Source organism: Dermacentor albipictus, chromosome 5, assembly GCF_038994185.2.
Source record: "Dermacentor albipictus isolate Rhodes 1998 colony chromosome 5, USDA_Dalb.pri_finalv2, whole genome shotgun sequence".
Classification (NCBI taxonomy): domain Eukaryota; kingdom Metazoa; phylum Arthropoda; class Arachnida; order Ixodida; family Ixodidae; genus Dermacentor; species Dermacentor albipictus.
This window is the reverse complement of record NC_091825.1, coordinates 112,908,262-112,934,682: the sequence shown is the minus strand read 5'-3', so window position 1 is coordinate 112,934,682 and position 26,421 is coordinate 112,908,262. Positions and strand designations below refer to the sequence as shown.

Here is a 26,421-nt window from a genome sequence, read left to right as displayed (position 1 = left end):
CGACTTTTGTTTTTGTTTTTCCTGTCTCTGTTTACCATTTATATCTGCAGTTGTAGTCTACCTTAATTCGCGGTGTAAGCCGAGCGGCGTCCATATCATGTCCAAGCGACTACATCCCGCCGTCTGGCCGCCGCGGAAAGAACCGCCCGTGTGTCTCAGCGACACACGTACAAAACACGCGCGTAGACACCGGCGAACGCAATTCTCCTCGAACCGGACACCGCCGTAATCCAGAGAACCGTCCCAGTACTTACCCAACAAGGCCAGGCAGACGGGCATTAACGTCGTCGTTCGGCCTTGCGGACACCAACAACAGCCGAGCACCGCTTTCTTTTTTCGGGAGTCCCGTAGCATGAGAGAGAGGGGGGAGGGTGATGCAGTAGTCCGGCTCCATCTTGAGCCTTCCAAATCCCCTGCGACGAAGGGCCAAAAACAGGAGGTCAGACGGCCGGACAGCAATCAAAGACGTCCCCGACATGTGCCGGGCTAGCTTAACTGCGCAAGCCGGACACGCCAGGGCGACTGAGCGCGAAACCCGTCGTCCGAGCTCCGGGAGGGCCACTATACGTCTCGGACCCTAATCCGAGCCTACGGCTTTTACGGCGGCCGGAGCTCCCAGGCGAAACGACGACCATCAGCAGCAGCAGCAGTGAAGAATCGGAAGACTAGCACTGAGGGAGTGGGGTTGAGGGGAAGAGGGGGGAGCAGTCAACAAACGGGAGATCCGGGGCTCCTCCGCGCGTTCTGTCTGGACCGAGGCGCCGAACTCGCAATTAGTTTTGGGGATGCAAGGCTCATTGCCCGCCGAGCTCTTTCCCGCCGGAGTGCACTCGGGCGCAGCGCGAGGATTTCGGGAGCTGGCCGATCGCTTGACCTCCATCCCCCTCTCCTCCCCTTTCCCTCTTCCGATCCCCCTTCATCCTCGCCGCTCCCTCGGAGACCTCCGTGCGAAGGTGCTGCTTCGCTGAACTACACGCTCGCTTCTGCCCACTGTTCTCGTTGGCGTCACGCAGACACTGGGCCTGTTGTTCTCCTCGTAGCTTTTATTTTACGGTCGTCGATCGGCGCCCGTGTTTAGTCGTCCGTGCGCATTCGTACGTACACGGCGAAGCTGCGACTTGGCTGAGACCGGCGCTGGCTCTAACGATCGACGTCTCTCTCTATCTCTCTCTCGGCCTTGGGACTGCTGAGATTGCGGAAAGAGAGAACCTGCGCAGAAAGTACGGTGGACGGTGCTTGGCGTTCCACGAATCGTATAGGCGTGTGTGTACTACGCACTTTGGGCAGCGCACTTATTTCGCATATAACGTCGCGAAGGGTACACGCCGGTGCAAACTTGCACGCCGAGAAACAGCTTTCACCGAGATGTACCACTCGGAGAGGGCAACCGTTTATTATTTATTTCATAAAAAAAATAACAACGATAGACAGGCAATGGTGTCTCAGAAACTCCATGCAGTATATACATAGCACGTGCTAGAAATCAACCAAAGAATGACGCGGAGCTGGGTTCGAAGGACGCGCGATTGACACGTCTGTAATTTTGACAGACGCCTTTATTCTCTCCTGTTGTCGAGTCTGGAAATCGCGTATACTCCGAAGCGTCCGTCGGCTCCTTGCACCGCGCTCTCCCGGACAGTTGAACAGAGAGAAGTTTGCACTGGCGCAAGTACTTCGGGAGAGCGAGCGAGCGAGTGAGCGAGCGAGCCCGGTTCGTGCTTCGGTTGCCGAAGCAGCTCGCACTCCAGTTCTTGAAATGCGGCGCGTGGCCCCTCCGGGGCGCAAGCCTAAATATACAAGAATGTAGCCAGACGCCGACTGCCGGGAGCTGCTAAAACGCACTTCGCGCTAACACCAGCAGCAGCAGCGGCTAACTTTGAGGAGGATGCTGTCAGCCGTCGCCAGGAGCCAAGCGAGCGATGGCGGCAGCCTCGAATTTAGACTCGCTGGCACACAAGACTCGCTGCTGCTGCTGCTGCACACTGCACACTGCGGTGAGGGGGGGCGGTCGTGCGGCAGCGGCCCCCATGCATGCAGTAAGTGCGCGGCGAGCGGTCTTTGTTTGGCCGCTCCGGCGCGCGCGATTGCGATCTCGGGTCCCCGTCGTCCCTTCCCGTTCGGTTTTGGGCGGCGGGCGGGCGGGAGCTTTATCGGGCACCTTATCGAGCACCTTTATCGGACCTTTTTATCGGACGCCATCTGCGCCATTCACCGTCGCCGCCGCCGCCGTTGCCAGCGCGTGCGCTCGAGCGCGTTGGTTCGCTCTCAGGCCCGACTGTCAGATCGCGCGATTCTATTATTATCTTTTCTTTTTGCGTGCTTCCTCGCCGAGCTCCCGTTGTTGTCCCCGTGCACCTTTCTCTCCGTTTGCTCTTCCGAGTTCTTTAAATTTTTGTTCAGTTCTTTGTTCCTTTTCTTTTTTTCCCCCCATCTGCGCTTGATTCGCTGAAAGGTGGCTCAATAAGTGCGACCCCCCCTCTCTCTTCTTGAGAAGGGGAACAGCGGTTGGAAAAATGGGAGAGGTCGCGACCGCAGCGAGGCCGTCGCCTCTAGCTCTGTCTTCGCTGCTGCCGCTTGCTACTGCAAGTGTTGCGTTGACGCTGTTCCAATGGCACTTAAGCTCTTGCGCCAGTGCGAAGGGAGAGCTCACCCACTCGACAGTAGGTTAAGACAGTCGCAATACGTTGTGGTGGAGAGAGAGATGAGAGCGAATAGCCCTCCTTTCCTGGCACATGCAATTTGTAGAGCAGGAGAGAGAGAATGCGATTGGTCAAGCCCTACAGAGTCAGTACAGCTCAGTGTCTAAGCAATGTGTGACAATGTGTATGGTTAAGAGGGAAGCTGCTACCTGTGGAAGGTGAGCTAGTTCACTGGCAGAAATTGCTACAAACGAAATCATTCAGTGAACACACACACACGCGCGCGCGCGCGCCCGCATGCAGCCGTTTTGGCTAACAAATATCAACTACAACTGCGGTTGCTTTATATTTTCAGACATCACCATACCCATCAATAATCGATGTGCAGTTTACCCTATACTTTTGCCCGATCATAAGCGCGCGCACCTATCGTCATTCTTTGTCAAGGCACCAAGTGACTGGAACGATATGTGAATGTAGTGCTCTTCAATTCGCGTGGTCACTGTACCGGAAATCATCCTCTTGACACACACAGAGCCCGCTTCCCAACGTGACACCAGCGCTCCACTGTCAGTGCCTTCCGATCGCAGCCCATCGTTGGGTAAAGTCCTGGCCCCCCGACAATCGGGGAAAGCCACCGCCTCTCTCTCTCTCTCTCTCTCTCTCTCCTATAACTGTCCCGATCGGAATCGCTCCGGACCGCGTGCGCGCAGCTTCCGCGGCGTCGGCACCCAAATCCACAGAGCTCTCGGGTTGCAGCCGCGGCTCGGCCGAGTGTCCCGCGCGGGGGCTTAAAGGGTCGCCGCCGCCCAGCCGCTACGCAGCCGTCAGCCGCGTAACCAGGTCCTCCGTGTGACGTGCTACACGCTCTCTCTCGGATGAGCCGAGCCAGCTGTCAGTCTCACGGCGGCGTTCGGTCCCTGCGTGGGTAGCATATATAGCCCAGCAGAATGCCACCGCGTGCTCTCCGAGTGATAGAGAGCGAGATAGATCCGAGAATGGGGCTGTTGGATTGTCTTCGTCTGTAGAGAGAGAGAGTAATATAGGAAGGCAGGGATGTTAACCAGTCAATAGCCTGGTTGGCTACCCTAGTAGCCCAGCAGAATGCCACCGCGTGCTCTCCGAGTGATAGAGAGCGAGATGGATCCGAGAATGGGGCTGTTGGATTGTCTTCGTCTGTAGAGAGAGAGAGAGAGAGAAAGAAAGAGTAATATAGGAAGGCAGGGATGTTAACCAGTCAATAGTCTGGTTGGCTACCCTACGCTGGGGGAAGGGGAAGCGAGAGAAGGGAGAGAGAAGGTGTAGATACGTGTACGGACAGCACTTGAGTTAGAGCTTCTTTTGCGAACGTGAGCTCCTACAGAAACTTGATTGGTCGCCAGCACGGATTCCGGTGCCGGCAACGCCTCGTCAGATGAGCAGGACGTGTGTATAATAACGGTATAGTGTTGTCATTAGACCGCAAACAAGTCTTCACGCATACACAGCAATAGTCCCGTCAAAGTTTATTGATAGGTTGTAGGATCATCATCGGTCTCTATAGCGTCAAAAGCAGCACTTGCGATATATGAGAGGCGTCCTGTAGAGAAGTCCTTCGGATTAATTTTGATCGCCTGAGGTGCTTTCTCTTTTTTTTTTAGCTGCAGCTGAGTCCATCCACACGAATGTTTCCTTCCTTTCTTCTTTTTTTCCCATGCCGCTCACGACGGAATGCGCAGGTGTTCTAAATTGCTTAAGGCATTGAATGTTGCGTGAGGGCCAGCAATTTGTACTTTTTGCCAGCTAATTATGTTAAAAGGGCGAGGATGACGTTGAAGTTGTATGTGAAATGTCGGAAGTATATTGGACAGGCAGGTAGGCCAGGTCCGTTCGCCCTCCTAACTATAGAAAAGCCTGTACTTTCACGCAGATTAGAGGAGAGTAAGTCTTACGGCGCACACGCCTTTTGCTAACTGGATAATAATTTAAATACGCGTTCGCATTTTTCTGCACCTGAAAGTGTTTTTGAGCTCTCTGCGCTTCCACAACGAGATCCTGTACAATGTCGACCTACATCACAGTGACGTACAGGCAGCACACACCAGTGCACACGCGTCCATTACAGCCTTTCAAACCTATATCCCCGCATGCACTTCTTGTTTTTATCATAATCGCAACACCGCGCCCGACACCTGAGCTATATCGGCAACGCACAGTGCTCCTTCGGTTTTCCCGTCGTCGACAACGCGCTAGACACTCTGTATAAGAATCTCGTGCCCACGACTCCACGGGGGCTAGCAGGTGACTCAAGTATGTTTTCATACGCTGGCTTCAACTCCAGCGACGCTTCGAGACCGGCCACCCTTTGCTCCGCGGTATTGCTAAGTGGCGCCAACGCCTCCGCACCGCCAGTGAGCGACGAAGCTCCCTATAACCCCGTCTCGCAGGCCCCGCATCACAGGGCGCCGAAAATGTGACGGTACACACCACACGAGGGTTTGCGTCGCGCCGCACAAAAAAAGAGCTGCATTTGTGTGTGAGAGGCTCGTGCCGCTCCGTCAAGAACGGCACTCGTCGTAGGCACCGACGCATCCGGGCGGAGGAAGAAGACGACGACTCCGCTAGAGAAAGCGGCCGCAAAGTGGCGACCGCTGGGCTCCTCAAGGCCGTGACCTGTCGCGCAGGACAGCCGTCGACCGACCTTCGCTCCCCTTCTTGATGCACTGAGTACGACGCGAGGGGGAGAAAGAAGGGGGGGGGGCTATACCGAACGCAGCCACCCCCAAACAACGGCGCGCCAAACTGCTCACCGCGCCTGGACAAGGGAAAGCTTGAGTGGCACCGCGAGAGGACCATGAAGAGGTCGGCCGTTATTTCACGACGGTTCCGCGCAAAAAGGGTTGCAAATATTTGCCTTGCGCTCTCTCTCTCAGCCCGGTACGGGACGGTCCCGGCCAGCAGCAGCAGCAGTGACCCGTCGCACGCACTTCCTCCGCCGCTTCATGCAGGTAACACCCCCCACGCCCCCCCCCCCCCTTTTTTTTTTCTTCCGCCATCGCACTCGTGGCTTCCCAGCGGGACACTGCCGGGACAACAGCCGCGCGCGCAAAGCGCCAAGTGAAAGTGCTATCGGGGGGCGGGGGCCAGCCGGTGGCGCGCACGCAGCGGTGGTCGCCTGCCGAGAAACCAGTTTGCCCCCGAATGTTTGTGTTTATTGATGGGCGTACGCGCGGTGCGCCGGCCTGGGAACGGCAGCGCATGTGCGTGTGTGTGTGCGCGCGCGCGTGTGTATGCGAGGTGCAAGCGTCGGAAAACGGACGCGGCGTTCCTCCGCCGATCCCCCTCTCCCTGTCGTCCAGACGCCTGGCTACCGCTGATGCTGTTCCCTGTGCATACTCTTCGTCCTCCTCCTTCAGCCATCGTCCAGCTCTCTCTTCCTCCTCACCGCGTGTGTTTTTTTGGCAGCCTCCCGAGCAGTCACACACAGACGGAGAAGCCGCAGGCGAAGGAGGCTTCAGCGCGTTTTAAAGAGGTGACCCCCCCTGCCCCCCCGAACCCCCGTTTTCCCAGCCTAGGTCTCTTCCTCAGTCACCTCATTTTCTCGGGATGACGGGACCCGGGGTTACGGGGAAAGGAAAGGAACGGGCGATCTGGCTGGCGCGGCAGCGAGGGACACGCATCGGAGCTCCCGGACACAAGACGGGACCTCCCGTCCGTCGCCCGGTTTGTGTGCCCGGTGCCAAACTGTTCCTTCGCCGCCAGCACCACCGCGAACGCCGAATGTGTGCCGACTCGCGCCGGGCGCCAGCCGTCAAGACGGATGGCCAGTCGTCTCGCCGACGCACACGCGCGCGTCGCCTGTGCACTTTCAACTACGCCCTCCCCTCCCCTCCTCCCCCCCACGCTGGCGACACCGCTGCATTTGGCTGCCGTTGCCTGCTGCTGCTACCGCGTCTCTCTCTCCGCTCCCGTAGCTTTGTCCAGCGTTGCTGCCAGGGGGGGTGTTGCCTTGCGTTCGTCTCAGCTGCTTGTTGTCCACCCCTCATCCACCTTGCTTCCATCTCGTCTGTTTTGAAGTAGAGAAGAAGAGGTGGGAGGGGGGGGGGAGGGGAGGGGCTTTCGTCTCCGGCCGATTTGACGGACGGAAGGCGGCCGCCGCGACGGCCTTTGTCCGGCAAGTGCTGCAAGTTTGACAACTTGTTCCGCGTCCGTCCTCCGTTTGGCAGGGGGTTTGTCCGAACATGCGGGGGCATTGCGGCATGTTTGGCTTGCTTTCTTCGAACGCGGAAGCACGGCGCGGAGAACATAAAGAAGGGGATGCACCGTCTCCTCCGCCGCGAAGAATGGAAAGACCGGCGTCATCTGCAAATTGCTCTGTGCCAAATCCGCGGCAACCCTCCGCCCCTTCTTTAAAAAAGGGGATACTAATCCTGCATCCACCCCCTCCGCTTTCCGCGTACCAAACACACAGCCCCCTTCTTCTCTTAACTGTATGTTATTGCTCTGCCATTTTGTTCTTTTGTGTTTGTTCTTGCTCTCGTTCTTTTTTTTCTTCTTCTTTAATGCGTTCCCAAAGGACAAGGCAATATCACTGTCGCGTCATCAAACGCCATCGTGTTACCTCACTAACGTCACATTAGTATGCGTGTCTAATAGAGCGTTTTTACAATATCGAAAAGCGGAGAATGCACTTCATCGTGACGAGCGTAACTTTTGGTACCCGACCCGTTATTAGTCATGACTTAAGAACGCACAGTGCTACACACTTGTCTATACATAGCGGTCGAGTGGCTGGACCGTCCCTAGCAGCTACCTACATCGGTAGCTGCTGGTTTCCAGATATGGGTTCCGCATGGACCGGGCATGCGGCATGGCTACGCGTGACCCTGTTGCGGTGTGGGCATCTCCTGCATTCTTCGGCGAAAGATGGCGACCAAATCGCCCGTTTCGGCACTCCATACAAGTGCGCCTCACGCTGTACTTGTGCATTGTTCAGTCAACTTATGTCCCCTCAGTAGCACGTACGTATAGCATAGGCGAAGCTAAAACGCTTTCCATACGTCCTTTCTTTCGAGGAGGACGCATCGAGAACTCTGCGGGCAGAACGTCGCGTGCGCATGCGCAAATGTAAACCTAGCGTAAGAAAAATTAAATAAAAAATCGACTCCCAAGAACAGCGGCTCGTCGAAGAGTCCAGCTGACGGCTGCCATGTGCCAAGTCAAGACAAACACGTCGGCTCGCTAATCAAATAAGGGCCCGCGAAAGACAAATTTCCCCCTTAGCTCGGCGTGGCTTCGCCTGCCAGCTGTCCTCCGGCCGCCATTACACCCGCAGCGATTTCTCACGCCACCTAACGCTTGAAAAACACCGCTAAAAAGCATGCCTGCCGTCTCGTGTTCCTACCTCATAGACACTCCGCTTCAACCTGCCGTAGCCTTCCTTCGAAGCTTCCTATATATATATATATATATATATATATATATATATATATATATATATATATACACGCACCTTGCGACGATACGCGAGCCTGTGCTCATTTGCACTTTCGCCCAGTTGTTAAAAACGGGCAGCCACACCCAAATTTTCGCTTTTGCCCCGTCGTCCATTAGCCATTACAGTTGCGTTTTTTTTTCCTTTCTTTCTTTTTCTCGCCACGCCACCGGCAAGTGTCCCTGTGAGAAGCACGCGGAGACAATAATTATGCGTGCAACGCGCGTTGCTGCATGGAACAAAGTGGGAGTATACACGGTGTGCCCTGTAAAGAACGGCGGGTTGCACAACAAGATTGTCACCTTGCCACCCGATTACGACAAGGGGTGCAAGACGCGCACCTCCCGCTCTCCACCTCTCCGTGCTGCAGCTGCAAGGCGTTCAAAGAAGCGACCTTTGCGCTGGAACCCGCCGCCTTCCTCCAGCCCCTTCGACATGGTGACGGGACGAATTCGGTGTGTGGACAATGATTCTAGAGTTCCCCAATGCGAAACTGATTTGACACGCCTGAAGAAGCTACCGCGGGAACGTCTTATTTTTGTGCTTCTCACGGTTTGGAGTGGCTCGGAACAATGAGCGACGCGCGATCGACAACGTCGATTTTCCGGAACGGCACCACCTTCAACGCCGTCGCTTGGGCTTCGGAATGTGTGTGCCTTGGTGTCTGTAAACTGGTCTTCAGAGCAGCTGCGAGTTGGTGGTGTGTAAACGAACAGCCGCCGCGTCGTAGGACCAGCGGATCGAGTGTATAAAAACTGTGGTTGTGCGATTGTTGGACGCACTTCTCTTGAGCAGTCATGTTAGACTGAGTCACTTCTCTCATGCAGTCATGTTGGACTGTTACTCTTTTTCTCAAACAGTCATGTTAGACTGAGTTAATTTCTGTAAATAAACCCCTTTTTCCTCGTTCTCGATGAGAAGCAGTTCTTCACTTCATCAACGATCTCAGCGTAAATAAGTTGGACGACGGCATGGGCCAGCTACCTTCGAATTCATGCCGTACTCCAATCTTGGCAAAGGACCACGGACGAAGGGATTGAGCCCCCAATCCTGACAACTGGTGGCAGCGGTGGGATGGACTTTGCGACATGGTGCTGTATCTGCGGTGAGTGCTTGGTTTTTGCTTTGACTTTCTAGGCTTCATTTTGTGGTTGTTCTGTTTAGAACAGTAGGGAAGCTAGATTGTTGTGTGTTAGCTAGGTTGTGTTTTACTAGCTAGATTTAGAGAGCAGAATCAAGGCAGTAAAGCAGCAGTCATGGAATTAAGGACACTGCTGAGAGACGAGTTGTTGATTGTTGGTGAGGAACTGGGCCTAGATGTACGTAAGGAAATGCTAAAATCAGAATTATTGCATATCATTTCCGAACAGGCCAGTGAGGAAGACGTTGAACTGGGGTTTGAACTTCTGAAAAAGAGAGAAGAACGAGAGAGAAAAGAAAGGGAGGAACGCGATAAAGATCGCGAGTTAAGAAAAATGCAACTTGAACTTGAAAGCAAACGTTTGGAGTTGTCTCAAGGAAGTGAAGGCGCTCTAGGACGATCAAGTGAGGCAGAATCATACCGCATGGACAGGCTATTAAAGCCATTTGAGGTCGGGAACGACATAGGCTTGTTCCTAAGCAATTTTGAAAGGACTTGCGAGAAGATGAACTTCGGCCCGAGTACATGGCCACAGCGGTTGCTGTCTATGTTGCCGTGTGAGGCGGCGGAAGTAATCGCCAGATTGAGTGTGCAGGATGCATATGATTATGCGAAAGTTAAGGCTAGTCTCCTGAAGAAATACCGCCTTTCAGCCGAAGCTTTTCGGCAAAGGTTTAGGAGCACAGGCAAGAAAGATAGCGAGGGCTATCCGGAGTTTGCATATAGCTTAAAAGCCAACCTAGTCGAGTGGCTTAAAAGCGCGGAAGCGTACGACAGCAGAGACATGATCATTGAATGCATGTGTCTAGAGCAGTTTTACAAAACCATTCCCCAAGCTGTGAAACTGTGGGTGCAAGATAGAGGTAATGTAAACACTGTGGAAAGGGCGGCTGAATTAGCCGAAGAGTACGCAACCCGTAGAAAGTTGAACGCCGAGGAGGGAAACTGGGACGGTCGAAATGGACCGCGGAAACCATTTCCGTTCAAAAAGGGTGCGCAAACTAGACGATCCGAGCCTGTAGACATGGCGGAAAAGCCCGCAGAAAAGAGCGAGGAGAAACTTAACGGAGAAACAGCACAAAAAGAACAGAAAAGAAAATTCGAATCTGTTAGACCAATTCGCTGTTACAAATGCCACAAACTGGGACATATAGCTGTAAACTGCGAGAAGCCTAGCGTAGTTTTTTCCTACGTAGAGGAAAAGGATGAGAATATGGAACTTTTAAGTCCGTATCTCCACAACCTGCAAGTTAATGGAAAACCATGCCGAGTGCTAAGAGACAGTGCCGCCACGCTGGACATTGTCCATCCGTCTTACGTGATGATAGAGGACTTCACCGGAGAAGTAGCATGGATAAAACAGGTTGTAGAAGAACACAGCGTATGTCTGCCCATGGCCAAAGTCAAAATCAGTGGACCATTCGGGGAGCTAGAGACTGAGGCTGCAGTTTCCAAATTTTTGTCACTGCAGTATCCCTACATCTTTTCGAATCGTTCGAATCAGTTACTGCGTGACAGAGGGCTCAAACTGGGAGAGGGCATAGTACAGGCATTGACCCGAGGCCAAGCTCGTAAGATTGCGGCGCTTTCGGCTGAAAATGCTCAAGCTCCTCCAGCTGAAGCAGAAAAGGGGATAGCTTCAATACCCGAATCCGAGCTAGGCCCGAGGGACAAAAGAACAGTTGAGGAGAGCCTGCCAGTTGACCAGCTCAATGAGAGCGTAGCACTAGAGTGTCAGAGTTCTAGCCTGCAGGAAGAGCAAGCAGACGCGCTCACAAGCGAGACAGGGTCGTTGTTATCACCGGCCTCAAAGAACTTTGATCAACTCTTACGCGTGGATAGAGAGTCACTGGCAGCCGAGCAAAAGAATGATGAGAGCTTAGCTAAATTACGTGACACAGCTAAAGAAGGCATTGCTAGGCGCAACGTAACGATACATGAGAGAGGAGGATTGTTGTATCGGCATTACAGAGATCGAAAGGGTAAGATTTTAGATCAGTTAGTCATACCTACTAAGTATAGGGAGGACCTTTTGAGTCTTTGTCATGGAAATGGGTGGTCCGGCCACCTAGGCATAAACAAATCAAAGGAAAGATTGCTTATGGAATACTACTGGCCTGGCTGTTTCAAAGATGTAGAAAACTTTGTAAGATCATGCGACGCCTGCCAGCGTTCTGGTAAACCAGGAGAGACTTGGAAAGCTCCACTGAAGGTAGTGCCCTTAATAACAGAGCCTTTCAGACGGCTTGTAATAGACACGGTAGGGCCTCTTCCAAAAACAAAATCAGGCTACAGGTACTTGTTTACCATGCTGTGTCCGGCTACCAAGTTTCCAGAAGCAATCCCTTTGAAAGAGCTCAGCTCCACTGAAGTAGTAGACGCGCTTTTGACAGTGTTTGCACGAGTTGGGTTTCCAGCCGAAATTCAGGCAGATCAAGGGTCAGTATTCACGAGCGCACTGACTTCCACATTCTTGCAAAAGTGCGGGGTAAAGTTAATTCACAGTTCTGTCTATCACCCTCAGTCAAACAGTGTAGAGAGGTGGCATTCGGTGCTAAAGCGAGTTTTGCGTGCGCTCTGTTACGAGCACAAGGAGGACTGGGAGAACTGTCTGCCGGCAACTTTGTTTGCTTTGCGAACGGTTCCACATGAAGCGACAGGGTTCTCTCCAGCAGAACTAGTCTATGGGAGGACACTCCGTTCTCCACTGAGAATGTTAAGAGAGATGTGGGAGGAAAGAGGGGAGAGTCCAACCGTGGTTGAATACGTGCTGAATTTACTGGAACGGCTAAGCGCAACCCAAGAACTAGTCGGAAAGAACATGGCACTAGCTCAAAAGAACGCCAAATTCTATTACGACAGGAATGCGAGACTTCGTACGTTTAACGCCGGAGACCAGGTAATGATCCTCAAACCTTCAAGAAAGAACAAGCTTGAAGTTCACTGGGACGGGCCCGTTAAAGTGTTGCACAAACTTTCAGAAACTAACTATGCTTTGAGAATGCCCGGTCGCAGGAAGGAAGTGAGGATATATCACTGTAATTTGATGAAGCCGTATGTAGAGCGGAGCGGAGTCGTTAACTATACTGTCAAAGAGCCGGATGGCATCGGTACCAAGTTTAAGGAGGATAGGGCAACCTCCAACTCTGAAATCGGCCTAGAAGAAGTAGTAGAACACTCGGTAAGCTCGCATGCTCTAAGACCCGAGCAGCTAGATGAGCTAAAAGGGGTGTTAGGGGAATATCTCGACAGATTCAGCGATCGGCCGGGTAGAACCGAACTGATAACGCATGAAATTGAGCTGACCTCTACCGAACCAGTAAGATCAAAACCTTACAGGGTGTCTCCAAGACAGAGAGAGATTATGGAGGCAGAGATACAGCGCATGCTAGAGTTGGGAGTTATTGAGCCCGCTGAGAGTGACTACACGTCACCGCTAATACTCGTAGAAACCCCTAACAAGGACCCTCGTCCGTGTGTTGACTACAGGAAGTTAAATGCGATCACTAGGGATCAGCTGTACCCGATACCCAACATTGAGGAACGAATTGAAAGAGTTAGCGCTGCTAAATACATTTCCACTATAGATCTCGTGCGGGGGTACTGGCAAGTTCCCCTTTCAGAAAGTGCCAGCCGCTATGCCGCATTCATCTCGCCTGTAGGCACTTTTCGCCCTCTCGCCCTCAGCTTCGGGCTGAAGAACGCGCCGTTTAGCTTCTCTAAGTTAATGGATATTGTCCTAAAAGACTTGCAGGAGTTCGCCTTACCTTATCTTGATGATGTAGCCATTTTTTCGGACAGCTGGGAACAACACGTATCGCACCTCAAACAGGTGTTCTCACGGTTGAGGGAAGCCGGCTTAACGATGAAAGCGGAAAAGTGTAGGTTTGGATGTTCGCAGGTTACTTATCTGGGCCATGTTGTTGGTCAGGGCATGAGACGGCCGGCTGAGCTGAAAATAGCAACGATTGGAGATTTTTCTCAGCCGCGCACGAAAACGGACGTTCGTTCATTTTTGGGACTTGTGGGGTACTATCAACGGTACATTCCGAATTACTCGCAATTGGCAAGTCCATTAACAGACGCCCTCCGAAAGGGAGCACCGAGTAACGTACACTGGGATAAGGACAAAGAGAACGCTTTCCAAAGTTTGAAGACGCTATTGGTTTCTCGCCCTGTGCTTCGCGCGCCAGACTACACAAAGGAATTCATAGTTCAATGCGACGCAAGCGACAGAGGTATGGGCGTGGTACTTAGTCAAGTCGGCGACGATAACGAGGAGCATCCTATCCTCTACGCCAGCCGTAAACTAAATGTAAGAGAGGAGGCCTACAGCGCTTCAGAGAAGGAATGCGCTTGTTTGGTTTGGGCCGCCCAGAAGTTGTCGTGTTATTTGTACGGAGCGAAGTTCATCTTCGAGACCGACCACTGTCCTCTGACGTGGCTCAATCAAATGTCACACAAAAACGGCCGCTTGCTCCGATGGAGCCTCACTCTCCAAGAGTACAACTTCTCCGTTAGATATAAGAAGGGAAAGTTGCATAGCAATGCGGATGGTTTGAGCAGGCTAATTTGAATTCTGCGTTTGAGGGTCCCGCCTAAATTTTAGGGTTACTAGTGTTAATTTTATTAAGCGAAGAAGATCCCCTCTCATTTAGCAGGATTCCCTCCATGATTGCTGAATTTGTCAGCAGGAATTTGCTTCAGAAATTGGCATAGTGAAATGCAGCATTTTTTTTGTTTCTACACTTATGTTGTTGTTGTTTTTTTTGAAGCCTAGCGAGTCTAAAGTGAGAGCCAATGCACGTCATCTCGGCGCAGAGCCGTGTTGTGGGGTTCATTTTGCAGTTGCCTGTCCTTGTTGGATGTTTTGGGGCGGTGACATCAATGCACAAGTGGTCGCTGCGAGCCAAGACATCAATCCCCCCCTGACCAGCAGCCGTTCTCTTCCTGCCTAGCGGTTGTCAGCGCTAGACAGTCGAGACTTTTGGGGCCATGGAGGCGCTGTAAAGAACGGCGGGTTGCACAACAAGATTGTCACCTTGCCACCCGATTACGACAAGGGGTGCAAGACGCGCACCTCCCGCTCTCCACCTCTCCGTGCTGCAGCTGCAAGGCGTTCAAAGAAGCGACCTTTGCGCTGGAACCCGCCGCCTTCCTCCAGCCCCTTCGACATGGTGACGGGACGAATTCGGTGTGTGGACAATGATTCTAGAGTTCCCCAATGCGAAACTGATTTGACACGCCTGAAGAAGCTACCGCGGGAACGTCTTATTTTTGTGCTTCTCACGGTTTGGAGTGGCTCGGAACAATGAGCGACGCGCGATCGACAACGTCGATTTTCCGGAACGGCACCACCTTCAACGCCGTCGCTTGGGCTTCGGAATGTGTGTGCCTTGGTGTCTGTAAACTGGTCTTCAGAGCAGCTGCGAGTTGGTGGTGTGTAAACGAACAGCCGCCGCGTCGTAGGACCAGCGGATCGAGTGTATAAAAACTGTGGTTGTGCGATTGTTGGACGCACTTCTCTTGAGCAGTCATGTTAGACTGAGTCACTTCTCTCATGCAGTCATGTTGGACTGTTACTCTTTTTCTCAAACAGTCATGTTAGACTGAGTTAATTTCTGTAAATAAACCCCTTTTTCCTCGTTCTCGATGAGAAGCAGTTCTTCACTTCATCAACGATCTCAGCGTAAATAAGTTGGACGACGGCATGGGCCAGCTACCTTCGAATTCATGCCGTACTCCAATCTTGGCAAAGGACCACGGACGAAGGGATTGAGCCCCCAATCCTGACAGCCCGTCGTGGCTTTGAAACGACTAGGTGCCAAGCCTTGCTCGAACGAAGCCTACACGTTTTAGTTTAGGCTGCTCTAGTTTACTTTATCATAATTTTTCTTTTTCTAGAGCGGTTAGGTTTAAAGAAAAAAAAAAACAAGGAGGGGGGGGGGGAGGAATGTTGCTGCGTCGCACCGCGAACGAGTCGTCGTTTCTCGCTTTCGCTTTTTTTTTTATTTAGGACAGGACTTGTTTCGTTATTTTAGGCGCTCGCAAAAATAACAGGCCCGCCTTTGCTAGCTATCTGGGCTCTCCGCCAAAAACTAGCGCCTCTCGCAAACCGCCCAGAGCGAAGACCAGGCGCCTCGGCGGTGTCTAATGACGCTGGGCACACCGGGCCGTCTTTTTTTTTTTTTTTTCACAGCCGAGACTGACAGGGAACGAATGTTGACGGCTAGCTCGAGCCGCCTACAATTCGTTGCATTGTATACTACAAGCGGTTGCTCTTGTAGTACAATGTGTAGCGCATTACAGTTGCTGTTATAGGTGGCTTCGCTCGTAGGCACATTCGGTCATTAAATGGACGCTAAACTTAAATATGAAGTTCGGCTGAGTTATAGTTAACTGCACGTTATTGCAATACCGAAACGGCAATGCTTATCGTGGGACGAGGCCGGGAAGTTCACAAATGCGGAGAACGGTGCATAATCCGACGCCGCCAACTATATGGCAGCAGCTCGCGTTGTGTGACACCACGGATTTAGACGTCGCCGGCTCAGGTCTAGTTAACAGTTTGACTATAAAGGAGGGGTATAGGTTGCATGCACACTCAAGTTTCGAGGACCTGGCGTGCTCCAAGAAAAAGTAGCACCGCGACAGACATCTTGCTATATATAGTTACACGGCCTGCGCGCCAGGTCGATCACGTTGCACTTTAATGTCGCAGCACACGTACTTCAATTCGATTCTGGCTTACGCATGTCTGGTCACGCAAAAAAAAAAAAGAACTCCACATAGGCAGTTCGCATATTCGTTGACGTAGCAGCTGATCAATGAACTTTGACTCTAATTCATTAGGCTATTATACTTTCTAGAAAAAGAGCCGAGCAGGTGCATAACGCAGAACTGAAGGACTTTCTTAAGACACCGGACTAAACTCGAGCGCAGCGCTAAAAACACTCGCGAGTGCGTTAAACTTAGAAGGCACCTCGCGCTGAAGCTTTCCACACTTGACAGCGGCGCCGGAACGCACAGCCTACACTAGCGACAAGGGAAGCAAGGTGGAAGTGACGTCATGCACATTTGCGGTGACACCTCCGATCGCTTATCACGAGGCAAGGGAGTCCGAGATCTAAAAAAAAAAAAAAACTCTTAAAGCGCGCATTCTCCGCACGACTGGGCACGTGTTTGCGATGGAGATCACAAGCTGGAATATTTCCCAGCTTCAGTTCGACAAAGCCCGGTACCCCTCAATCAGAGTAGCGGCGGCGAAGCGCGGCTCATTGTCGTTCGGAATGTCGTTTCATTTTCTTTTAGAATCCCTATATCGGTCGGCGTCGGCGATGCCGACATTATAAGTGAAAGCGTCGTACAGCTTAATCTGGTTGCTGCAGTGCGGCGACAACTTGGTACTGTTGAATGCTGAATGTTGAATTCAGTGTGTATGTTAGCGTGAGACGTCTCTCTCATCGAGTCAGTTACCAACTGGACCAAGTGCCGATTTTAATTATTAGTATCCGAGTCTCTTCAGCTTATATTCGTCTGCATCCGATCCGCTTATATAGTCATAGTGGCGCCGACCCCGTACCATTCTTTCTATCGTTTTTTTTTTCTTTTTCTTGCCCACGGTAATGACGATGGCTGCCTCACTTGCGACTCGATTCAAGGAAGCAGAGCAGACAGCATCCTATTTACCCGCAAAACGGCTACGACGGTAACAGCAGGCTGCAGCAGCTTCCCCTGCGGGGACGCTCCCGAACCGCAAGCGCGCCTCGCAGCGTAACCATTCGATCACGGCAAGCGAGCTTTGACGCACGAGCTCGTACGCGCTGCCCAAGCACAACAGTAGAGTACCATTGTCCCACCATTTTGACACACATAAGCTCTAAGGTTTCTTTCTGCTACACGCGACAATACCAGCGATTGTTTTTCGCGACCTACACACGAGGAAATTGGAGGGCAGACCCCCCCCCCTCCTCATAGGAGGTGGGTGATACACTGCGCGGATCAGAGTGAGTGGGTGGGCGTTGTTTCTTCGCGGCAACGACTCCTGCTATAACGCGCCAGAAAGCGGTGGACGCCGTTCGCGGTCATGTACGCGATTGTGTACACGGGTGCATGCGTATGGTTGCAGCATTTTCTCGCCCTCCTCACTGCGCGCCTACTCCCATTCTTGCCACCCCCCCTCCCCGAATGGTACCCCCTACGTGTCCCCCCCCCCTACTCAGTATCGTCCAACTTGTATACACTGTTCTGTCTGCGCGCTCCAACGACCACGCCCTAGCGATCGAGCTAGTAGAACACAGAGGCGCTGGCTTGTGTGCCGCATGTACGCTTGCACGAACGAGCCTGTCTGTACGTAGGCACCGGTTCTGGCGACCAACACCGAACGGGCCTCGATGGCGCCACCGTGTATACATACCTGAGACAATGGCGAGCATTGTGTGTGGCGCGCGCGCGCAGGACGGTAGCGGTGGCGACGAGCGATGCTATGGCTGCACGGCCCGCGCGACGCGACCGCGAAATGGCGCGCGCATGTCTCTCTTTCTCTCTTTTTGTCGGACCCGTCGTCGCAGTGTCCTGCGCGTCGGAATGTGACCTTCTTTTTTCCGGGAAACATGCGAAGACGCGCGGTTATGATGCTGGTTCTGTGTATACAGCGATGGCTGCTGCGCTCCCAAAAGTCTTTCCCGTTTTATTTTTTGTTGTTGTTGTATTCGTTTCCGATGGCTCCGTATAGTCGCCTCCACCCACCACCCCACCCCCCAGTTCCCCTAGTGAAAGAAGAAAACATTTCTGACGGATCTCGTCTCGTGCCTATGCGCTTCTTGCAGACATGCGACCTCATTCTTAAATGCTCCCATACGGAAGCATTTAAGAAGAGGTATGTTAAACAACGCCATGTGGTCTTCGAGTGACGACAACCTGACACTTCCCACAGTCGTCTCTCGCTCTCTTTCTCATATATATATATATATATATGGGCATGCTCGCGAACGCACATCTGAAACAGCAGTCGAAAGAAGGGCCAGTGTTGGCTCAACACAGTTCAAAACTGGTCCTTGACAGACGAAGTATGTCCCAATACTATACAACGCTATTAATTTCCTCCCTACTTGTTGCTTACGATCACGTGTACACGTGATCGTGTTTTTTCGCTTGTGTCTTGTTTGACTTATGCCGCGCGCAACTGCATGTTTACGTCCCTGTTTTTTTCTTTCTTTTTTTCTCACACTTTCTGGAAGCTCCATATGCCTCGTGGGCAGTTGAAAAACGATAAAAATGCGCATTTTCCGGATATGCCACCACCGTAAACAGAAGAAAGGCTTTTTTTTTTCGTTTCCTTCTTTCTTTTTTTTTTTTCCGAGCAAGCCTCTGGTGCAATACTAGTTGCAGAATGCTCTGCGGAACGCTCACGCCATCTGCCGGTAATGAACGAAAACAATGCTAGGAGAGGGGCGCGCTGCCAAGTTCGCGCTCGCGCTCTCTGAAGGCGCACAGCCACACATACATACGGGGTTTTTTCTGTTATTCTTGCACCCAACTCACGTAAGAAAGAGCACTATCCCGCAATAAGTAGCGCTTTGTTGCGTTATGACAGGGTACGTGTTGGATCTTGTATTGACTTTAAGGGTACCTTGCTACACAGAAAAGTACCCACAGTAGACCTTTTCGCGAGAAAAAAGGTCGCACGATAATCATAGGCCCTCATGAATTCGTCTTTTCGTTTATTTTGCTGTCCTCGTACGAGCTATGTCTTTGGAAACGTGCCGTATATTCTGGACATTGCCCTGGTCTAATTAAAAAAAAGAAAATATTTAGTTTGTTTTAAGCGTTTTAGTCATATGCCAACGTGTCCACCAATTTACACGGATATTAGAATCGTAAACGATTCCCATTTTCCTTTTGTTCACTTATTTCACGTTTCGCGATATTTCTATCGTAGCTTACGGTTCCATCATGGTGGGATTAGTCGCATCCAAATTCTACGTGCACGCAATTTTCTTACTGTCCTTCGTTAACTGCACCGCACGCCTCTATACTTACACGACGAAAAAAAAAATATCACATAGTACGCGAGCTCTCGATTTCACTTTCACGAGTCTCCTAAAACGCCGCTGGAGTTTGCCGCCCGGTGACGCGGAATTCCGAGAAATCGCCGGCGCGAGAGGCATCTGGGTGGTCTCCTAAAAGAATGTCTCGCTCCCACACGAACGACCCAAAGCCACCGGTATATAGGAGACATTAAAAACTCTTTGAGCCGGACGAACGAGTCGCCACCGGAGCGTAGCCGTTCCCAAAACTCTTCGTAAAGAGCATAAGGACGTTCTCCAAAGAAAACTTTCAGAAAATTGCCCAAGGGCAAACAGGCCATGCGGATCATCGGTCCGCGTAACAAAAGGGCGCGCGGAGCTTCCTGCTGCGGCGGCGGCGGCTTACGCAAAAAGGGCCGGTGCCCCTTATTGAAATTCAGCACTGGCGACGCTTCTCGTCCAGCCACCCCCCCCCCCCTCCTACTAACCCCCCTCCCCCCCCCCCCCCCCACCACCACCTCTTGGCTTTTTGCCGCGCTGCAGCGTCCCCCTAGCGGCGAACGAGTGAAAACGCTCTGGAGACGTAGAGACAATGTGGCTCCACGTTCCGCTCGGAAGAGAAACGGCAAGCCTTATTTCTTTTCTTTTTTTCTTTCGCCCGCTTTGGGGGTTGGATGTTCGTTTGGAAGCCCTGTTGCCGCCGCCGGGCTACCTCAGTGTGCGACAGGGTTCTCACATTCACGCTGCAAGCCACCGCGGCGGCGGCCACAGAAGCGCGTGGTGGACCGGTCCCCACGGCATGCAAGTCCGCGCTACTACTATGCAGTGCCACGGCGGGACCGTCTTGTGTTCTGCGCTCGTTCTACGGGGATTGAAGCTGCTGCGCGCTGCCTCCCCCCCCCCTCCCATTCCCTCCCCCCTGAGCATCCGTTCCCATGGGTGTATCTCTGCCCGGAGCCGGGTATATAGCAAGCAAGCAAGCAGCAGCAGTAGTAGTACTGTGGTCGTTCTCGAATGCGTATATAAGGCTGCTCGGTGCCGCTTGTGTTTTTTCCGCGATGCGAAGCCGGCTTGGCGATGACGGCGGCCGGACCCGATCGTAAATTGGCTGCTTCTTCGCGCGGTGCGGCCTTGAATTCGTGGACCGAGCCTTTCCGTGGCGCGGGTCGGAGACTCTCCGCGTTCAGCGCTGGGGAAAATTTCAGACCGATTCACCCTCCGCTCTTCCTCGTACATTAAACTGGATTTTTAAGATGGGGACCGTTTTTTAAGACTAAACGTAACGAGTGCTTCGTTCACGACTCCGAACTTACCTCCCGGAACGCCTGTTCTGCCCGACTTCACTCAGTTCACGACCGCCCAAGAACGCTCGATTGTGCAAGCGTTCTACAGAAGTAACAATGATAGCAGCGTATGTTTTGCAGCATATGTTTTAAGCATAGCTCTCTCTTGTTTGTTTGTTTGCTTGTTTGTTTGTTTGTCCTGTGGTAGAAGGTTCAGGATTACGTGATGTGGTCACCAGTTCAATAGTGTGTTATTTGCGCCGAGTGCTCTGGTGTGCATGGTTTGTAAAATCAGTATAACGCTTATCTGGACTGATGCCAGCCCACTTCCGTTCAAGAATAGCGCCTCGATGAGGGAAGGCTGAGGATTCTTCGGATATATATACGCTAGGTATACGTTTCCCAAAGACCATCCCATTCTGAAGGATCCAGTTCACTGATTCCGAAACAGAATCTGCATTGCATGCGCTTGTTTATCACTTTATCACCACGCTTGAATGCAGAGCGCGGGTAGCTTGCTCTCTTCCACAGACTAGTCGTTCAGACACACGTTGAAACTAGACGGTTAAAGTTTCCGCACCAGGATATGTGCCCTAGCTGCCTCCTTCCATAAAACCCTTAGGAAACATTAGGAGGAAAGATAGCTCCGTGCAGACGTTTCTTTCTTTCTTTCGGTGGTGCATGCTAAGCGTTGTCTCTCTCTCTCTCTCACGGTGCAGGTGAACCGGCCGCTGACGATGAAGAAGGAAGGCATCCAGACGCGGAACCGCAAGCTGTCCTCCAAGAGCAAGAAGAAGAAGGGCGGGGCCAGCGGCCTGGCCATGGGGCTGCCCGACTGCATCAAACCCCTGGACAAGGGCTTCTCGAGCTTCTCGCCGACGGGCCACCAGTTCGCTTCGTCCATGTCCATGACCATGAACCACTACATGCACCAGGGCAACATGAACATGCCCATCTCCATGGGCGGCACGTTCGTCACGTCGCCGCCCATGCACATGACCACGGCCACGAGCCTGTCCGGCCTCGGCCTCGGTCCGTCCACCGCTGGACTCAGCCTGGCCGCCTCCAACAGCATGGTGGGCGCCATGGCCTAGCAGCAGCTGCAACGTCACCCGCCGTGTCGGGACACCGAAGGCAGCAGCACCCCAAGTGCGGTCACGTGCTTCGAGTGCGAGAACTCGCCGCCGTGAGCAGTCATCATCGCAACCCCCTCTCCTCCTCCTCTCGCGTCACCTGCGTGAAACGTGAACGCTCTCCCGCGACTCGTCGCGAACACCTGTACATACGAAGACGAAACAGTACACGGAGGACTGAGAGAGACCCGAGAGAGGCTGACCGGACGGACATCGTGGAAGCACACAGACAAGAGAGCTATAGTATATCAATCTAATCTATCTTTCGTCACAAAGTACGTACTGCTATAATACGTCGCGCGTGCGCGTCATATGTGTGTGCCTTCCGCCCGGACTCTAAACGCGGCGTGGTGTGACGTTGCGCGAGTGGAACTGCTTTCGAGTGTGGACAGTCCAGTGCGCGGGCGGGAGCTGCCGAGGAGAGGACTCGTGCGGTACCGCTCGCTCGCGATGCTTGTGCTGCGCAAGCCCCGACGCCATGACCTTCAGCCCCACCTCGTCGCGCGCGGGGTACTTCCCGGCGTTTGTTTTGAGTGGCGCGGCGATGTGTGCAGAGGGACCACCACTCCACGCAGAGAGTAGGCGCTGCCCACGAGCGCAGCAGCCCACGCGTCGCAATTTTCGTTTGCCCCGTTTCTTCGCGCCCTCGCCTGTCCGGAGATTGCTGTCACCGACTTTCACCTTGGCCGCTAACCGCGTGTGGAGTGAGTGATTCGACGCGAGTGCTGACAGGGCTTCACGCATATACGCTGCAGGTTTTTCCCGATGACACCTTGCGAGCTTGCGCCTCGAATATCGTTTACAAAAAACGCAGCGCATTGTTTAGCATTGCAGACATGGAAAGTACTTTTCTAAGCTAGTGAAATTCTCGTAGAGCGTGTTATTGCCGGCAGCCATTCGAGACGAAATCCCTTGAGATACACGCGCATGCGCACGTTGAAAGTCATCAACCGTCCTCTAATTCTGTTGTACGGTGCCCATTCACATATTTAGCTTGGAACGACGCACTTAGTGCACGGTTCCAGAGTCAGCACAGCCTAAGTAACTGTTAGACTCGCGCATCACGTGATGTGACGTCATCTCGGGCTACCTACGCTCCCGTCATAACTAAGCCTGGAGACGAACACACACCAAGCGTCACCGGCACCCTGCTTTGAAAGCACGGAGTGTAGGCTTTCTCGTATAAATGCAATATCGCGGGCGGCGCAGGCCTGAATGTTCTCTCAAGAGCTGTTCCCGGAGTGCGATTGTTTTGTGCTGACAATGACACCGCGGTTCCAGCGCTTCAATTAATGAGACGAGCCATGGTATATATCTGTATATACACGGATTTCATTCAGCCTTCGTATGCGTGTCCCTGCAAGCGCTCGCGCCGAAGCGTCTTTCGCTCACTTTTGAAGAGCGGCACGCCGATGACACGGCCTCCGAGATCGCGAGCGTGGTGTTGCCGATTTCGAAGGTCACGTTGTGAGGGCGCGCGCGTTTCTCACGCCGGGCCAGGTGGCGCTGGTCTCCTGCCCGAAAAAAAAAAAAGGAAACAAGTGACGCTTTCCGGCATTTACCGAGGACGCTTCGTGTGAGACACACCTGCACAGTTCTAAGGCAAGTCGGCTGTTGCAGTTCGCCATGTCAGGGCAAAAAAGCAAGCCCCGGACCCGTAGTGGGTCCGGGTGCGCGCAGCCCCTCACGCACACACTCGTGCACACTGTACGGCTCGTAGTTATCGCAGGCCTAATCAAGTTCCCGCACGGGCACCTCTGGCCGAGAGCAGATCGGCACACACTGTGTGTGACCCCCCCTTTGGACCCGCAGTCAATATCCCTTCGCTGGGAACGAACACGCCGTAGAGATTGTCGAGGCGCGACACCAAGGTTTTTGTCTTGTGTACGTTCTGACATCAACTTTTCGTTCCCTCGTGTGGAAAGGCGTCCGGCACCTGTTCGCAATTATTTGTTTTTCGCGTCTTTTGTTTGATTCAGTTACGAGCGGAAGTGTGAAGCGGGAATTGAAAACAAAGATTGGATTCTTGTGAAAAAGGAAAGAATATATACATATATATACATGAAAGGGTAAAAAAAAAACTATGGGTGTGAAATGCACCTTCGGCTGTGACAGTTTACTTGATCTCTCCAAGCAGCCCGACCACCCTGCATTTTGATTTATGCGCGGTGGTTGTTGTGTGCAATCATCCTGTCGTGCGTGAGGCAGTACTGTACCATGACGTTGCTGTTTTCACGTAGGAACGTCGTTGCCTAGAGCTCCTGGTAACGCTAGGGCCTACGGACCAGTGTTTTACGAGAAGGACTTGTCTGAAGAAGTATTCGTACAGAAGTACTTACAAGCTTTATAGCGGCACCTCCCTGTAAAGATAAGTTCATTATGCAACACATATATGTCACAAAAATAAGTCTCGGCATCGAGATTATTCGAATTTCCGCATAATGGACGCTTGCAAAATAATGCGGTGGTATCGGTCGCGTACTCTGGCAAGTAACGCAATGACAAAAAAACAAGCCAAGATATCGATGAAGAAAACTTACCACAACTGCTTAAAACAGACCAGTTGGAAAGATCAGAGATGTCGGTGTCGTTGTACAAATTCAGGTTGTTCGATATTTGGTTTTCTATGACCCTTATGTTGTTGCTAAACAATAGGAAGCACATACTGCGTGATAAAGAACCGTGGTTGATATGATCATCACTGCGTATGCGTACCTTATCATACTTGCTATCAGCAGTGACTCGTGAATAGCACAATACAGTGCGAACGAGATAGCACCATTGCGGGATCCGCCTTCAAACACTTGTGTTCAAAGATTTGTTACAGGTCGTGACGTTAGAGGTGTAGTTATTTAAGTCTTTTTTTTTCTTTTTTTTTTTTCGGCCGACGAAGGCCAGTGGTCGTTCGAGAAGCCATCGAATGACTGGGGAGAAAAAAAAATACTGTGAGCATGTGTTACTTTGTTTCTTTGTTTTTCTTGCTGCAAGTGTGCGTGAGTGAGTGATAAATGACGTGTACATATTTCACAATGAAGAAGGGACGCACGTGAAAGACTCTGTGTTGCCTGCCGGTGCTCGGCAGGTGCTGAGTCACCGCAGTCCGGCTGCACCTCATGACTGGAAATAAACAAGATCAGGTGCTAAAAGAAACAAAACTTGCAATCTCTTTGTGTCTTGTCGTCACTTCTTTTTTTTTATTTATTGGGTGCGATTAAAGGAACGTTAAAGGGACACTAATGATAAGAGTAAGTTGAGCCGCACTACTAATTTACTTTCGCAGGGTGGACTGTTAGGCTAGTTGGTAACACACTGTGAACGTTGCGCTGAGGAGACAAGTTGAAGGGCGAAGAAAAAAAAAAGAAAAGAACGGAGAGAGCGAGGGGGAGAGGGCAGTCGTCAAATATCTTGTCACGTGAGGCGGCTCGCATCATCTTCGTATGCTGTATTTTTTTTTCGCTCAGCGAAACTTTCTCAATAGTAAATTGCCCTTATTCAATACCATTCAACAACACTAATAACAAAACCACTTTTACCGATAGAGGTGGTATTGTAAGACCATAAAAGACACAAAAATGAAAGGCTGGTGGCGACGCCACGGTGAACTTTCCGCAACAGCTTTCTGTGACGTAATGGATTTTGCTGAGGTCTGCTCAGGCCTTGCTAACTCTTTTTTTTTTTTGTATCGTTAACGATGTACTACACTAGTGTAAAAGAGGCCAAAGAATGAAATGAAAGAACTTCATTCAATGTTACAGCGCCACGGTACAACGGGCCAAACACGGGATAGCATCATGAAATCCGTGAAGTCGCATTGACCTACTATGCTTGATTACTAGATTACCATCTAGTAATCAAAGTCTTACTTCAAAGTTAATGACGATAGAGTTATGAAAGGTTGACTTATACCGCTCAAAGCTGATTTACTGTTTCTCGTTACTGTCCTCTCAAAAATCACACCTTGCGTTCTAAACGAATAAGTGATTCAACTTGGAAAGCTTCGAGAATTTTTCCCCACGACAAAACAGGGGCCGAGTGCGAGGAAATACTTTTCCGATCTCTGTCATCACGCAGACGGGCTGGCAACGAGGTTCCACCGCGAAATAAATAAGGGAAAGCTCGACTTTCTTTTTTTTTTTCATAACCTCTTTTCCCACCAGGTGTACTATAAACCTATATTTACACCCTTAAGAGTCGTTAAGGGTGCAAAATGATCTTAGAACTCACACCTTTACAACCGTAAAGGGTGTATGGGTGTGAGCTATAGACAGAAAGCTCCCTCAAGGGTGTGTAAATCACTTTAATATGTAAATGATAAACAGTTTTGAAGCAATGCTCTACCTGCATAAACTCATTCATAGTTGTCCTTTAGAAGTCCCTTCACCTCAGGAGCTCCGCCTATCCAAATATACGAGGAGGGAGACGTCGTTTTCCCCCGCAGCCACTGCATCGATGTTGATGACGTTTTCTTTTTAAATTTTTATTATACAGAAGAGTCAGAATCTATCAACTGTAAGGAGCAGATATTTTATTGAGGCAATGTTTTTTTTTTTTAGAACAAGACCTTGAAAAATCTTATCAATTCAATTCACATTTACAATCCCCAGTTTTGTAAAGTGCACCTACTGCGACATATAAAGCGGACAAAATTGACGAATTATATGAACCGCTCCAAAATGTGCCACCAATTCGTGAGTAAGGCTTGTGCGAAACCATTCTAAACATCT

The 26,421-nt window shown here is 51.6% G+C and overlaps 2 protein-coding genes across 8 annotated transcripts in view; one reads left to right on the top strand and one right to left on the bottom strand.

Annotated features, from left to right (window-relative positions):
• LOC135897047 (transcription factor GATA-3-like) overlaps positions 1-24,852 on the top strand; it is a 241,240-nt gene extending 216,388 nt beyond the window's left edge. For all 4 annotated transcript variants that reach the window (XM_065425612.1, XM_065425616.1, XM_065425614.2 and 1 more), the window contains one exon: positions 21,284-24,852. In XM_065425612.1, the coding sequence (XP_065281684.1) occupies positions 21,284-21,658 (375 nt within the window). In that variant the 3' untranslated portion in view covers positions 21,659-24,852. The remainder of the gene's footprint in view (positions 1-21,283) is intronic.
• The window catches only part of LOC135897048 (uncharacterized), a 493,987-nt gene that overhangs the window by 311,093 nt on the left and 156,473 nt on the right, over positions 1-26,421 (bottom strand). For 2 of the 4 annotated variants that reach the window (XR_010562885.2, XM_065425617.1), the window contains exon 2: positions 255-413. The exons of the other annotated variants lie outside the window; for them this stretch is intronic. Coding sequence is in view for 1 of the 2 variants with exons in the window: in XM_065425617.1 (XP_065281689.1) it covers positions 255-413 (159 nt within the window). In the remaining variant the exon portion in view is untranslated. The remainder of the gene's footprint in view (positions 1-254; positions 414-26,421) is intronic. 4 annotated transcript variants of the gene reach the window in all.